Source organism: Microplitis demolitor, chromosome 7 (assembly GCF_026212275.2).
Source record: "Microplitis demolitor isolate Queensland-Clemson2020A chromosome 7, iyMicDemo2.1a, whole genome shotgun sequence".
Classification (NCBI taxonomy): Eukaryota; Metazoa; Arthropoda; class Insecta; order Hymenoptera; family Braconidae; genus Microplitis; species Microplitis demolitor.
The window spans coordinates 8,592,910-8,610,571 of NC_068551.1; the positions used below are offsets into that span (position 1 = coordinate 8,592,910).

At 34.1% G+C, this 17,662-nt stretch overlaps 1 protein-coding gene across 5 annotated transcripts in view; it reads left to right on the forward strand.

Moving 5' to 3' along the window:
* LOC103568657 (collagen alpha-1(XV) chain) overlaps positions 1-17,662 on the forward strand; it is a 493,917-nt gene that overhangs the window by 231,991 nt on the left and 244,264 nt on the right. For all 5 annotated transcript variants that reach the window (XM_053740819.1, XM_053740818.1, XM_053740817.1 and 2 more), the window contains exon 10: positions 1,284-1,460. In XM_053740819.1, the coding sequence (XP_053596794.1) occupies positions 1,284-1,460 (177 nt within the window). The remainder of the gene's footprint in view (positions 1-1,283; positions 1,461-17,662) is intronic.

Below are 17,662 nucleotides of genomic sequence, written 5' to 3' on the forward strand. Positions count from 1 at the left end.
CTGCTTAACTTTGGGTGATCGCCCGAGCCACACGAGTACCACTCGGCTGCCTCTGCCGTCTGATATTTAAATATTTTACTTTATGTATTCTTGCATTAGTATTTTACTGAAGTTTATTCAATTATATTAATCTTATGGTCCTATTTCTTTTATCTAAATTTTTGGTTTTTATTCTATGGTATTTTATTAGTTACTTTCTCTTTTAAATGGTTTTAATATCTTAATGGAAATTTTTTTGCTTGTTTGCTTAAACACTCATTTGTGTACACATCGTAATTTGTTTTCAAATATTTCTCCAATTTTAGAAAATATTTTAAAAACTCAATACAAAGGTACTATTTACTTAAGGTCTAATTTAGAGTGCACTAACGATAAGAAAGGCGTCAGCAGCCACTCTGACTCTTGATGAGGATTAAAATTCTGTTTTCACCCGATATAATATTTGGACACAAATTACGTGTTCAGAAAAATTTCTAAATATTAGATAAAATAAAAGAAAATAAGATAATAAAATAGAATATATAATTTTAAACAATAATTTGGACGGATGATACAATCAACAGAAAAATTGGAAAATCACCGTTTTTAACATTTTTCTCGGATATTTTATATACTGAGGATCTGATCTGAATCTAAACTCATTTAAATCCTTATTCTGATCATTTACATTGATTTTTGCTGAATACATTTGTTTCATTGAACAGAATCGTGAATAACAATTTTAAAAACGCTTATTTATCATTTATTTTCGAATCTTAAATTTTCAAAATTTACCATAAAAACGTTACTTGTTTCGAGTTCAAAGAGCTCATAAAAAAACAATTGGATTACCGGGCTTGAAAATGTATTCACAGTTATGTATTCAAGCTCCTCGAGCTCAAAAACAGTGAGAAGTGTTGAAGCTGGCTCGCAAGGCCAACCGTTGTTCAGATTTTTTTGATGAAAGAATTTACCAATCTCAATAGATGGTGTTCTTCGTGTAGACTATAAAATTAAAGATAGAAATATCGGCTTATCATAATATATATTACCTTATTTGAGTAGTATCTTCTTAGATTACTGTAATATAAAAATAGATCAGGACTACAAATTAAATGATAATTTTAGAAAACGTTGAATCATCTGTTATATTTCTTATGATAACTTTTTTGGGTATTAGACAATGTCCCTTCCGGCGAAGGTTTCAAAAAATCATATCGTAAAATACACGTTTCTGTGAATATTATTCTTGATTTGTACTAATGAGATTTTCAATGAATTGAATTTTATCATATATTTTGTAGGATTGGCTAATGAGACAACTTCAAGGCCCACCAGGTCCAAAAGGTGAACCAGCCGTTTGTATTTGCAATGCAACAGATTTAATTTCAAGTTTTATGATGCCGAAACTAATTGTGGGCCCAAAAGGTGAGCCCGGAGTGCCTGGAAAAGAAGGAAAACAAGGACAAATGGGTCTTACAGTACGTTTCCACTCTGTATTCATACGTAACTAGTAGACTCTAAATTTCAATTTCTTATGAGATCTATATCGGAAGTGGAAGTTAGTTTATTTTGCATGTAGATTGAATAGCAGTATTACTCAAAATTACAGTTAAGCCTAATTAACTTCAAATATTGTGATGTTTAAGAGATTAAAAACATTGCAGTATTTCACGCAAGAATGAAATGCTTTACCTATTAATTGAAACATATACGTTGATTGTTGTAAGGATAAAACGTGGTCAAACTGGCAGGTGATTGTCGCATCGTTAAAATAGTTATATGTACTCGTGACCTTTAGGCACTTGGAGTAAGCCGTAATATTCATTCTTACTATCGATTTTCGAGTAGCTTATGACCAATTTTATGTAATATGAGAGAATGCCGATTACTGTAATGCACGTGTAAGTATTGTCAAGTTCGGATAATATTTAATCACCGATTTGTTATTTTCAACAATTAATAGCTTCGTTAGTGTTGTCAATTCGTTCAACCCTTCATTCTGTGAACATGAGTAACGGCTACTGCCGTTGTTTTAAACAAAAAAAAATTTCAAACAATAATTATTATTTCTATTTACGAGCTAATGGATGATTTATTAGGTCGTTGCCGATTATGACGAATAATGGCCCGATCTAAACAAATTCTTTATTGTTGTTTTTTATTCAAAAACGTATTTCATTTATTTGTCGTATATAGAAGTCAAGTTTCGGTTCGTCAGGTATGTATCACTAATAAACAAGTCACCCCTATACTGACTGCGTAGTCAACAAGTTGAACAACGTTATTCATGGTTGAGGTAGTTCCTCTTTAATTAAACTTAACGTATTACGATAATTTTTCCTTCTAGGTATGCTAACTAGAAATTTACCTGAACTTTATATCTGGTAGTGAAAAATTCGTTACAATATATATATATATATATATATATATATATATTGTGACGTTATTTTTCCTATAGGGGTCAAATCAAAATGAACGTCACAAGCACCAACTGATTTAGTTGTATTTACGAGCATAGTAACTCAAGACTTAGAATTTAGCGTACAGGTATTAACGATTTTGATACAGATTTTTGATTTGAGTTATAATTCAAGAATTTAATATGGAGTTACGTTTGGCTACAGTTATGGGTTTTTGATAAGAAAATAAAGAATTAGAATCAGATTTATGGAAATTGAATATGGAATATAGTTTGGGGTTAAAGTTTGGAAAATGATAAAATTAGAGTTTTGGTTTACAGTTTTGAAATTTTGAGTATGTGTAGAAGACAGTGTTACCGTGGAGCGGGACTTGAATTAGTCACCCGGTATCATCTGATGATAGAACCTAGTTCTATCCCTATCAGACTTCTTGGTAGATTGCAGAGGTCTAGCTGAGATGCTAGCGCTCCAGTATATAAGGAATCTGATGAATGCAGATTGGGATCAGTTTTGAGTTTTGGTTTGGCAGGCCTCAACAGTAATTTTGTGACCGTTGCTGTTGTAGAAGCCGTCTGGTCATTCTTAATTGTTTTATTCTGACAGGCCTCAGAGGACAAGCTATGACCACTTGTATCACTGAGGAAGTCATAGGTCACTTAATTTTTAAGTGTTACGATCCCAGCTGAAGTCTGTTCCAGGAGAGTAACTACCAAGGATATCCGTACTCAGTCAGGTTTAGTACGTTTGGTGAGGAATAAGCCTCCAATTACCGATATAGTAGAGTTCGGAAATTAATTTATGGATTTAGAATATAGAGGTCAGTTATAGATAATGATAAGATTTAGTTTGAGGTTTTGGATTTTGAGGATTGAGTCACAGAGGTCGAAGGGAAACCTTCGAAGAGTACGGACGTGGGAATTGAGCTCTGGTCACTCGAAGCGAGCAGACGTGTTCAGAAATGGCGCTACAGTATCATGGCATTGTGGAAAGATACAGATTAAGATAATTGTTACAGAAGTATTAATTAAAACAGTGTAAGACGTTACTTGATATTTTATTCATCAGTAATCAGGTATATACTAATTATTATAATTATTAATAATTAATCGAGTTCGAGTCAAAGTATTGAGATATTATGCTACTGCTTCAATTAAAGAAAAGATTTAAGAACTGAGATAATTATGAGAATATTGTTACAGTTTAGAGGCAGGTTCACGATTCATTGTTAATATTATTTTATAAAATAATTATAAGAAATATGTTTAATTATTAAACCAATTTTCGTCTAATTAACGTCAATATGAGACCCATGTACGTTAGTTTTACTAGATTGTTAAAGAAATTGTTCTAGAGTATCGGTTTTATAATTTATTGGTCTAGTTTACTGAATATTAGTTGATTGTTATTTAGCTCTAGTAATTAACTAATTTATTTATAATGTATCGTTACGTATCATTTAGAAGTCAATTTACCTTTTTGTTAAGATTAATTTTATTATTATTAGATTCAATACTTTGTTATAAAGTGAAATTATTTGTACGATGCTACAGTGTTCTATTTATTGTTAAATAGAGATTTTTGAGATTATTTGTTGTCTAATAAAAATTGCAGATTCGCTGATAATCTACATGAATTTGGAATGATGTAACCCGGACCACTCCCTCTCTCCATAAACCTACACACTGAGCTACACCATGGCATACCGTAACTCTGTTTTTAGTTTTCCAGTCCTTGTTTTTGTTTTTGCTTATAAGTTCTGAGAATTTTAGTTTCAGTTTTAGTTTTTTATTTATGTGTGGTTTTGGTAATAATTCAACAGATCAAAAATTATCCAGTTTTATTCATGCGTGGTTTTGAGATAGATCCACAGATCAAAAATTTATCGAATTCTTAAGATTTACTGGTTTGGTGATTCCAGTGATAAAAATTACCTGGCACCCTTTGAGTATTAAGACTGGAAGCTGAAGATAGAGAACGAAGTTGTAGCCCAAAATTTAGCGTATTAACGTATGCATAGATAAATTTTGTCGTTATAAAAATGACGCCCAACGTGGGGCCCGAAAAACAAAAGACCCATAACACCTAAAAGCCTTGCGTCATTTGTCCATTTTTGTGTAGATTTATTTATTGGCAGTTTTTAGTTCTAGGTTTTTCGATTAGAATTTGTGAACTAGGTATTTGAGTAATTTGATTTTTGAATTAAGGAATTATAAAGAAAAAATAATTCCCGCTACAGAATATTAGTCATTATTAATCGTACAAATAAAACTATAAATTCCATTCTATTTTTAGCTTATGTCTTTTGTCTAATCCTTAGTGTCTACATGAAGAAAAATACCGATCATAAAATATTATTTTATTTTACTTTGTTTCATTTTATTTTATTTTATCTTCAGCTTAAAATATTATTTAAATTAGTCGAGTAAAAATAGCATACATGGGGAATAAAATTATATTTCGTACATCGAAAAATCTCGAAGAGACAAACATAAGTGAACGATTATGTCGTAATTCTCAGTATCGAGTGTAAAAACAAAATTCTTATTGGAATACACTCAAATAATCCGCTAAAGAATGCCGATGAAAATATTCGTCTAAAGTTCAAGGAACTACAAAGAGTCTTTGTTAAGTATTCGAGTTACAGAGGATTAAGACGTTACTGCCTCTATAAGTTACAGTGTTGTAGTGTAAACAACAAGTTGAGGCATGTAAACCTCTCACCCCCTATGGTTTGAGGTGCAGAGTCGAAGACATCGATACGTGCCTCTACAGTTAGAGCGAGAGGCTCACAATTCCAGAAAATCTCAAAAGTTGGCGGAGAAACGCAAGCCAGCCACACTTACCCTTAGGTGGGGTAACACTAGTAGTGGGTACTAGGGCCTCTGAGAGTCCCTAATTGGCTAAGACGCTCGGGTAGAAACTGATAACCAATTACAGACACCCAAAAGAATAATTGGGGGTACAACGAACATATCGACACCACCCGATAGAGTCATCCATTGTCTATCCTTCCTTGGTGATTTTTCGTGCGCTTCAGACGTGTCTGCAGTTTCTCAAAAATTTATCAAAGTTCTTTGTGCTTAATAGCGTCTATTCTTCCGTTCAATTGCGTTTAATACAGTTATTAAATAGTAAATTCAGCTACAAATAATTAATTAAATAAATAAATAAATTATTTATTAATTAATTGTAATATTAATTAATTACGAATAATTTTTCAGTATAATAAATTGAGCGCTTCATTTATTATACTGATTCAATACAGATACAGTTTGATTTAATAATTATTCTTTAACAATTATTAGTTCAATTGTTGAAAAGCTACAGTGTGATTTATTAGTTGTTTTATAATTATTAAATCATTTAATTAAAATAATTTAACAGTTACTGTTAAATAGCTACAGTCCGATTTATTATTTATTTTTAATAATTAATAAATTAAATTAGTTACGTCAACGCTACAGAAAATATTTTAGGTAGATTTAGTTTAATTGTAAAATCAAAGAGTGCCTATAGTGAAACAGCAAGTATTACAGAAAAACTTTCATCAGCGTTGGTAAGTCTTGAGACCAAATAATTATACTTAAAAATATTTCTCGCTGAATATTCTAAAAATACTTTTCTATCTGCTGTCTACAACTTTTTCTACCTTTCATACTCTTTGTGCCTAACTGCAGAAAAAAAAAAAAGGTAAAAGTTGTAAATACCAAGTATACAGTAACGCTACAGTTATAAAAGTAAGAGAGATAAGAAAAAAAAGAGGGCCTAAGCCTACTACCTCTCGAGTACCGGGTAAAACTTAACCCGTAGTTACAGTAAAAATTTGCTTGTCTCATAAGACATCGCTACAGTATTTTCATCCTTCTTTATTTTTCCATCTACTATCATTTCTCTATCGAACAGAAAAAGTAGTTCATTACATACGATAAAAGTGCTTGCTCAAATGACTGGCGGACGAGGAATGTCTAGTGATTAGGTAAACAGAAGTGACCTGGTGAACGTACCGAACGGTCTAATTCCAGTGAAGATAAAGAAGACCAGTGATTTCATTTCCAATCGCCATTAAATCTGCTGTTCAACACAGAAAGTGTGGTCGGGGATGCCGATCGAGAGACTCTAAGAGCAACCAACTAGAATCCCGATCCACCAGCAGTATTCACCGGGACGATACTCAAGAATAATCGCTACAGTCATGACTTTGGTCAACAGACCGAGCACACGCAGCATACGCTGCATTTAAACGCTACAGATCATCGCCAATCACTACGGGGTCAATCCGTGCGACACCCAGTATGGCCAAGGCCGGAAGATTATGAATTTCCGGGTGAGAACGATATGGATTACGATCCACGAGCTCTAGCACTATACGAGCAACCACCCTGTTGAGCATGATGCATAAGTGGCATGTACAGTTTAGTGATGCACTCGACGAGGACGTCAAGAACTTCATCATGAGATTTGATGAAGGTTTAAGTATGGTTACAGTGAGAGGTGAGAATTTAATTAAAGCCATCCCCTTCTCTCTACGTGGTGCGGCTTTGATATGGTATCAAGGTCGCGTACATAGCTTCAGAAGATGGTCTGATGTAAAACAAGCTATGAGACCCAGAATTGCAGATCCAGATTATCAGATGTCGTTACGGGAAGAGATCTCGAATCGCACGCAGGCCTGCAAAGAGTCAATAAGCCAGTATGTTGCCTGCATGAATAGCTTATTTACACGTACTGATTCGCCATGGCCAGAGGTAGAACGAATCAGATACACACATCGTAACATGCTACCGTCGCTCCAGATAGTCATGTCAGTGCGTGACTGTCCTTCTATGGACGAGTAAGAGACGTGCTATACGCCAAGAGCGTATAATACAGCATGCGAATAATTATCGACCACCACCATTACCTCGCAACTCAATGTGTCCCTCGTTTTCATACCAAGCGCAACTGAGACACCTCCAGCAACGAAACTCTATAGGAGATAGAGCAATATTTGAATATTCAAAAAGTTAGGAGGTGGGGGGGGGGAGGGCATTAGGGCAAAATTGCCCTTTAGGGGCAAAAAGGTACCTCCAAAATTTGTGACATGAAATGTGTGTGTGTGTGTGTGTGTGTGTGTGTGTGTGTGTGTGTGTGTGTGTGTGTGTGTGTGAGGGGTGGGGCAAAGTGGACCGCCGAGGCGAAGTGGTCCCCCAGATTTTTCGATGCCTCAGAAAATTAGAGGCAAAATAATACTCCCCAAAATTTTAGCATAACAAAATTTGTTTTTGTGGGCGGGGGGTCTCTAGGACAAAATTGTCCTCCCATAATTTTTTGCAGAAAAAAATTTTAGGAAGGAAGAAAATAAACCCTCGAGAGAAAAATAGTCCTTTACAAATTAAGTGAAAAACTTCTAAAAAAATTCAATATTTCCAAAACTTTTTCGATAAATTGTAGCAGTTGAGGAAAAATACGATATTTTCAAAATTTTCTCGATAATTTTCATCACAGAATGGTTCGAAACTTTTTGGATGATTTTCATTAAAGAAAATAAAAAAAATCTGATATTTTCAGAACTTTTTCAATAATTTTTACTACGGAAGTTTGAAACTTTTTGGCTGATTTGCATGGAAGAAGTTAAGCGTAAAAATTTCGGAAAAGTTCTGAAAATATCAAATTTTTTTAAGCTTCTAGACTAAATTATCGAACAAGTCCTCAAAATATTGAACTTTCTTAGAATTTCTACACTTAAAAATATCGAAAAAGTTCTGAAAATATCAGATTTTTTTTATTTTCTTTAATGAAAATCATCTAAAAAGTTTCGAACCATTCTGTGATGAAAATTATCGAGAAAATTCTGAAAATATCGAATTTTTCCTCAACTGCTACAATTTATCGAAAAAGTTTTGGAAATATTGAATTTTTTTAGAAGTTTTTCACTTAATTTGTAAAGGACTATTTTTCTCTCGAGGGTTTATTTTCTTCCTTCTTAAAATTTTTTTCTGCAAAAGATTATGGGAGGACAATTTTGTCCTAGAGACCCTCCGCCAACAAAAACAAATTTTGTTATGCTAAAATTTTGGGGAGTACTATTTTGCCTTTAATTTTCTGAGGCATCGAAAAATCTGGGAGACCATTTCGCCTCGGCGGTCCACTTTACCTCACCCCCCCCCCCCACACACACACACACACACACTTTTCATGTCACAAATTTGGGAGACACTTTGTTGTCCCTCAGGGACAATTTTGCTCTAGGTCACCCCCCCCCTCCCCAACTTTTTTAATGTTAAAAATTTGGGGCTACCATTTTTACCCCAGGGGTCTATTTTACCCTAGTGAGCTATCCTGCCCCCCCTCTCCACTTTTCATCCTTAAATTTTTGGGGGCCCATTTTACCCTTAAAGTTTTATAGGCATCCAAGATTATAGTTTGTAATGCTATTTGTATCGTCCTACAAAAGTTCGAAGAAATGTCCTATTTTGTAACAAATTTCGAAGTTCGACATGTCGAACTTTTTTTTTAGACGGGCGAGTATGGTAACTTAAGACTTATAGTTAAGCTTCTAGTTATTAACGATTTTTGATACAGATTTTGATTATAGTTAAAGTTAAAGAATTAGTGTAAAGTAACGTTTGGCTACAGTTATGGGTTTTTGTTAAGAAAAATGAGAGTAAATAATTAGAATTAGATATATAGAAATTTATTGTGGAATATGGTTTAAGATGAAAGTGTATAATATGATAAAGTTTGAGTTTTGATTTACAGTTTTGGTATTTTGAGTATGTAGACGAGTCAATGTTACCGTGTAGTGGGACATGAATAAGTTACCTGGTATCATCTAATTATAGAACCCAGTTTTACACGGAGAAAAATGTATTTTGACCCACACGATACAGTATACTGACTGTCGCGATACTTGTTTCGATATTTAGAGATTAGTGCAAGTATTGATACGTATAGTGCTGACAGCAATACGGATCATCAATAGGACTAGAATGGATCGTAACGGTAGCCCTACAGATTGCTCTCTTCATAATACGCAAATCACTTTCCAATGACAATTTTTTTTTCTCTGTGTATCTCTATGAGACGTTTTCGTAGATTGCAAAAGTCTAGCTAAGCTGCTAGCGCTCCAGCACAGACGGAATTTGACGAATGTGGATTGGGACAGTTTTTGAGTTTTTGTTTGACAGGCCTCAACAGTAATTTTGTGACCGTTGTTGTTGTGGAAGCCACTTGATCGTTTTTAATCGTTTTTGTCTGATATCCCTGCTTGAAAAATCCGATAGATTTTTATAGCTGTATGTATAAGGCTCTATACTTAACTGTATCACTTTTCATAGTACTCATTTATTCTTATAAAACCATTATGAGAATTATTATATATGTAGCGTTGCTACCATGGAAAGTGATCGATTAATTTTGGAAATCTACGTCGAACATCGATTTTTTCTGTTTCCCGTTTTTACCTCATTCGTAGAGATAGAATAAGTTATACCGCTGGGCTGCGCAAACTAGGGTGTCCGTTATTTACCAAATTCGATTTTCTTACTTGGCCATGATATAAATCATTTATTTGTGATCCAAAAATGATAAAAAAATATAAAAAAGTTTATTCTGATGCCGTTTAATTCTGCCAAAGTAATGATAATTTCTCATTTCAATACAATGAGAAAAATTTTATTACTTGCTTAAAAATAAGTGCACAGCGATGACTAATGCTTATTTTGGTGGGAAATTTCTCGCTCTTCGAAAAAGGTCTCTTATGTTTTATTCGTAAATCCAACTGTTTAAGAGATATTGAAGGTCAAAGTTTGATTTGTTTAAAAAAATTTGCGTTTTTGTTAGAAATTTTATAACTCTTTAACACCTAGACATAAAATTAAGCGCTCTAAACTTTCTTGAAGGAAATTTATTGCTCTTCAAAAAAGGTTTCTTACACTTTTTTCGTAAATTCAATCATTCAAGTGATATCGAAGTTCGAAATTAATCGATATAAAAAATAGTGTTTTTAGATTAAAATTCTATAACTCTTCAACAAACAGATATTTACATAGGCTTTCAACAGGTTTTTTGATAAACTCAACCGTTTAAGAGATATTTAAGCTGGAAATGAAAGAAATTTTTTATATCATCAGAGCAAAATTTTGCGTTGGCTTGTAAAACTTTTCTGTCAACTTCAAGCTTAAATATCTCTTAAACGATTGAGTTTATCAAAAAAATTAAGGAGACCTTTTTTATAGAAAGGTAAATTTCCAAAAAATTCTGTTGAAAGCCTATGTAAATATCTGCTTGTTGAAGAGTTATAGAATTTTAATCTAAAAACAGTATTTTTTATATCTATTAATTTTGAACTTCAATATCACTTAAATGGTTGGATTTACAAAAAAAGTATAAGAAACCTTTTTTGAAGAGCAATAAATTTCCTTCAAGAAAGTTTAGAGCGCTAAATTTTACGTCTAGGTGTTAAAGAGTTATAAAATTTCTAACAAAAACGCAAATTTTTTTAAACAAATCAAACTTTGACCTTCAATATCTCTTAAACAGTTGGATTTACGAAAAAAACATAAGAGACCTTTTTTAGAGAGCGGGAAAATTCCTACCAAAATAAGCATCAGTCATCACTGTGCACTCATTTTTAAGCAAGTAATAAAATTTTTCTCATTGTACTGAAACGAGAATATATCATTACTTAGGCAGGGTTGAATGGCATCAGAATAAACTTTTTTATATTTTTTTATCATTTTTGGATCACAAATAAATGATTTATATCATGGCTAAGTAAGAAAATCTAATTTGGTAAATAACGGACACCCTAGCGCACACGCATCCAAGCATTTTCTATTATATTCCTACTTTCATTGTGTTACATTCGATCATTAAGGTAGGCCGGGGGTAAGGTATTAAATTTTTTTTTATTTGGTTTTTTTTTTATTTTTTAAACTGAATGCATGATATCTCAAAAATATTGTGTCAAAATTTCAAGTCGATTAGAGCGATATTGACGCAGTTTTCAATATTTTTATACCTGTCGGTTTTTATATCTACCCGACCCGACCGCTTGTTAAATAGTAGATGTTTCACTTGCTATACAATACCTAATGTAACCTCCTTTAATTATAGAAATTTTTACGTAAATGCAAACATGTTTATACCTGTACTGGAAACTTTGTCAGTGTGAGGTAAGCCGATAAAATTCGCTTATAAATGTTTTATACCTGAATTTTTAGTGTTCAAAATTTTAAAGCATTTTTGCCACCACTGACGTTTTCAAAGTCCGATGCCCGTTGTAACTTAAAAACTACTGCACTGATCCTTTTGAAATTTTTAATACAATTTCTATACATGACTCACGAGGTAACGCTGGAGAGCTTCTGTAAAATTTATTAATAATTCGTACTTTTTAATAACAAGATAAGTCAACTTTTTCGCTAAAAAATCGTGTTTTTTCCCTTAAGTGTTCCAAAAAAGTGAAAACTTCAAATTTTGAAAAACCCTCCCAGGGTTACCTGGGGAAAACTACAATCTAATGAAAATACTTTGAACCCTTGATTTCAGATAATCCAGCACAAAGTAACGAGAGGCACCGCGATCCTACTTTTTTCTGACGCGGGTCCGAGTAATTCATGCCATTGCCGTATTTTTCAATATTTCTTCATGAAAATTTCACAAAATATTATTCGAACACCATACTTCGATGTACTATTGGTTCGAATAAAGCGATTTTAACTGTGTCGTTACAAAAAAATTCTCAAAAAGATGTCTTTTTTGTACGAATGAACCATACCCCCCCCCCCCCCCCCCAAATAAAATATTTAATTAACATAATAAGTTGATTTAAATAATTTATTTATTATATTGAATATTTTAACCGCTGAATTGGTGACCCCGACGTGATCTCTTTTTAAGAGAAGCGTCAAACAAGTGTGTGTCACAATAAAAAAAAAAATTATAGCGACTACTCATGTCGTGTGTGACGAAGTTGTTGTCGTGTTGCCGTATTTCGGTGAAATCGCGCTCTACGTTCACTGTAAATTAGTGTGAATTAAATGACTATAGCTATATTACATTCTTATTCATTGTGGGGTCGCATTTCTTTTATCACCGTTGGTACATTGCGGGGTATCTAAAGGACGTTATGCCGCATCGGTGTTAATTTGAGGGATCATTAGTGCTATTTGAATTGTGATAAAAGTGCTTTCAAGTTTAATTGATTAACTGATTAGTTTATCGTTCAACTTTAGTGCGGCGTTGCGAAAAATTTTTTATCGGTTCCGTCACCGGAAATTGACGAGAAGATTAGGCCAACTTGCGGGCTGCACATTCCCGAGCCGTGAGTCATCGATAATCCTTTGCTAGCACAGTACCGAGTTGAAGACATTGTTACCAGGTGATGACAGACGTCAAAATTGACGACGATAACGATATCAAAACTGAGTCGTAAGACGAAGAAACTATAAAATCCGAATTGTTTAAAATCCAGTGTTTCGTCGTTTATTACGGAAAACCCGAAATTATGGTTTGCGCAGGTCTAAGCGCAATTTCCAACGCACCAGGTAACAACTGAGCGCGTCAAATTCGACCTGGTGATGTCGTTGTTCGAAGCCCACATCGCCGCTCAAGTGCAAAATGTCATAGTCAATCCTCCGGCAAACACGCCGTATGGGGACTTAAAAGCCGCACTAATAATGTGTTTCTTGAAGTCCGAGGAACCTCGCATTACGAAACTTCTCGACAAGGAACAACTAGGAGATTGAATCCCCTTACAACATTTGCGACATTCACGATCAGTACTTGCAGAATGCGACTTCATAATCGCTAATGTCACTAAACCAATAATAGGTGCAGACTTTTTAAGTTATTATAATTCATTAGTCGACCTAAAGTGTAAATGCCTTCACGATGGCATCACTAGTTTGATGACTTTTGGCAATTTTCATACGACATCCGCAGAAACTAATTTTAAAACAGTCGATTCTGCGTAAATAGATCAAATGTGAGAATTTTCTGATATCATAAGGCTCGATCCAACTAAGTTTAAGAAAAAGAAACATTTAACGGTGCATCTTATTTCTCATCTAGCACAGAAGAAGCTCGAAGAATGGAGGCTGTGCGGTAATTACTGTCTGCTTAACGATTAAACGCTCATCGTTAAATATTCGATGCGTTATCTTGAGCACTTCGCCACATTTTTACACGGTTAAAATGGTTGCGTAACATTTGAGCTAACGACATAATACCTGCGACAAAATACCTGCAAGCCAAAATACCTGCGAAAAAATACCCGACGAAAATACACCCGCAAACCAAAATACCCCTGACTAACACCCGCAATCGAAAACACCCGCCACACCACGTGACACTTTTTGGGACCAAGACGATTCATCCCGGACAATTTATGCACCGTGGCAATTCATTCCCACGACAATTACTCCCAATTACTCCAAATGAAGAGAAACGCAAATAATTAATTGTTTTAATAATACATTTTTTTTTCTACGAAAAAATAAAATACTTACAATCGCTATTATTAATTGATAAGAATTTTATGTGTGTGTGCAATTTAAAAAAAAATGTGTCTATCAGGTGACCCTGCGGGTCAGCCCTAAAACTTCCCGCTATTTTCGAGCTCCTTAAGCTCAAAAATATTGTTGTGAATACGTTTTCGAGCTTATCGAGCTCGAAATTACTTTTGGGTGCCGTTGTTTTCGAAAAAGACGCTTTTTACCCTTTTTTCTCCAACGATATCTCTCAAACGAATTGACCAATTGACACGGTTAAGGTGGCAATTTACGCGTTATATTGAGTTTTAGATCTGATAAGATTTTAAAATCGATTGGAACACCACAAAATAGTATGGAAAATAGCGCCCTTTTTACATGAATTTTGTGTGTGCAATTAAAAAGATATATCCACAAATAAAAAAATGTCAAAAATTGCACTAAGTCCCTGAACCCTGCCGGGGCTTCGTCCCTTGACCCTCTTATTGAGAGACTCTTTTTTCACGGAAAAAAAAACGAAGAGATTTTCTTTTCTTTTCTTTTTTTTCATTGATTTTTATTAAAAATTTTCTAGATTTCTATTAAGTGTTAGAATTAAGTGATGAATTGTCGAGGATGAGTTGTCAAAGTATGAACTGTAGCGCGGATGAATTATCGGGGATGAGTTGTCAGAAGATGAATTGTCGGGGATGAATTGTCTTGGTCCCAAAAAGCGTCACACCATTTGGTAGGTGTTTTGTCGGGGGTGTTTTGTTTTGCGGGTATTTTGACGTCAGGTATTTTGTCGCGGGTTTTTTGGCACCAGGTCAATTGTCGTGTTACCGATCATTACGCTTTTCCGATTATTTGAGTTCCGGTTTATATCGTTTTGGCTTAAAAATGTGGCTCAAACTTTTCAATGAGTCATTGAAGAGGTCACTCGTGAACTTGATTTCGTCTTTCTGTACATCGACCACATCTTAATCGCATCAACAGACGAAAAGCCGGAAGTAAAATTTCTCGTCCATCTCATCACTAAAGATAGAGTCAAGCCGTTACTGGAAAAAGTTGAAGCTATTGACAATTTCGAGCCTCCTACCACCGTAAAAGCTCTTCGTCGATATCTTGGCACTGTGAATTTCTACAAAAAGTTCATTAAGAACGCTGCAGAAATTCTAGTACCATGAAATAAAATTTCGGAAGAACAAAAATTAGAAGGCTTTCATTCAGTCAAATGGACAACTGAACTGCAGGATACTTTCAAGTCAGCTTAATGCGCTCTTGCGGATGCTACTTTGTTGGTGCACCCTAAAGTCAATGCTGACTGAGCAATATTTACCAACGCATCCGAAATTGGTATTAGAGCTGTTTTACAACATAGGTTGGATAACTTTTGATCTGTGGAATTATCTCTAAAACCACACAAAACTAAAAACTAAAACTAAAACACCTTGAACTTATAAGCAAAAACAAAAACAGAGGCTGGAAAACTAAAAACAGAGTAACGGTATACCATTGTGTCTTTCAGTGTAGAAGTTTATGGAGCGAGGGAGTGGTCCGGGTCAAAGCATTCAAATTCATGTAAATTATCAACTGATTTTCCACTTTTATTTAACAACTATAATCTAAAATCTCTATTTAACAATAAATAAAATACGGTAGCATAATACAAAAAATTTTACTCTACAATAAAATACTGAATCTATCAACACTAAATTAATGTTAACGGAGAGACAAGTTACATTTTAAAGATGCGTATCGACACTCAATAAATTAATTTAATTAATTGACTGTAACTTCAAAAAAATCGTAAAACTAACGTACATGAGTCTCATACTGAGTTTAATTGTATAACAGTTAAACTAAGATTGACACATAGTTTTGCTACTGATTTATTAAATTAATATTAATAACAAATTGTAAACGTGATCCTGAACTATATCAATATTCTTAATTAAAGTCTCCTTTAATTAAAATAGTAGCATAATACCTCAAGACTCTGACTTAACCTCGGTTAATTAGTACTAATTATAATAATTATTCGGAGTTTCTAAAGATACAGAAAAAAACCTGTGTTCGGAATAGCCTATCGTGTGGCACGCTTATCCCTTATTCTATCCCACCTATTTCTGTACACTTATCCACGTTGATAATGATTTCATTCCTTGTAAATGATGAATAGAATATCGAGTAACATTGTACACTATTTAAATAATACTTTGGTGGCAATAATGTAAACCATGTAGCTTTCCGCGATGCCATGATGCTGTAGCGCCGTGCTCGAAAGACTAGAGACGAATGCTCTGGTCAACGCATTTCGAAAGACTGTCTTCAATTCTCTGAATTTATAATCAGAAACTTAAAGCTAAACTTTATCGTTATCTATAACTGACCTCTGCACTCTGATTCATAAACCAAACTCGAACTCGGCTGTATTAGTAATTAGAGGTTTAAGTCCTCACCAAACGTACTCACTAACCTGAATTAAAGTATGGATATACTTGGTAGTTGCTCTCCTGGAACAGACTTCAGCTGGGATCATAAAACTTATTAACTAAGCGACCTGTGATTTCCTTAAAGGTATAAGAGGGCATGCCTAGTCCTCTGAGGCCAGTCAGACTAAAAAAAGTAAGAATGACCAAACGGCTTCTACAACAGCAATGGTCACAAAATTACGTTGATGACTGCTAAACAAAATCTCAAAAAAATGGTCCCAATCTGCATCCATCAAATTCCCTATACACTGGAGTGCTAGCATCTCAGCTAGACCTCTGTAATCTACCAAGAAGTTTCAGAGGGATAGAGCGTAGTTCTATCATCAAATAACATCAGGTGACTAATTGACTTCCCGCTCCAAGGTAACACTGCCTTGTCTACATACTTGAAATACTAAAACTGTAAATTAAAATTCAAATTTTATCATATTCCAAACTTCAATCTTGAACAAATTCTCTATTAAATTTACATATATCTAATTCTTTATTCATATTTCTCAACAAGAACCTATAATCGTAGCTATCGTTACTTAATATCTAATTCTTAATTTATAACCATAATCGAAATCTGTATCAAAGATCGTTTATAACTGATAGGTAAACTATAAATCTTGAGTTGCCATACTCGTAGATACAATAAAGTTTGTTGGTGCTTGTGACGCTTACCTTAATTTGTCCCCTATACGGAAAAAACGTCACAATATATACGTGTAGTTATGTCGATGTATACACTCATGCCCGAAATTAGAGGAACAGAAAAATTTGAAAAATTTTTTGCAAGGCTGTAACTTTGTGAAAAATTGTCGTATCGATATTAAAAAAAAAGTATTCCTGTTATGTCCAAATAATTTTTTTTTATTCTAATAATTATTTAAAAATAATTATTACAGAGCTCTTCTTTTCAAAAGCGCGCAAAAACGCAGCGTCAGCTTTTTCCACCTTTTTGTGCGACAAAGAAAAGTGGGAGGATAACTGCAATAAGTTGAACGAACAATTAATAAACTGTGGTCACCTTCCACCAATAACAATAATTAAAAATTCCCCATTAATCGCCAAATCAAAAAGCCTGAGCACCCATAGCTCATGGCTAGTCGGCTCATATAACTTACGGTCCGCGAATATTCGAACGTCGAACTTTCGTGCACTCTTATTGCAGGATTCCGCCCCAGGCGTTGAAAGGTCAATAAGAGGATCTTTAATATATTCTATTTAAACCTTATTGCAGGAATCCGCTTCGGCGTCAAATAATCAATAAGGCATTCTAAAATTGACATCTTTTTGCAGTCAATTATTGCAGGAATCCGCTTAGGCA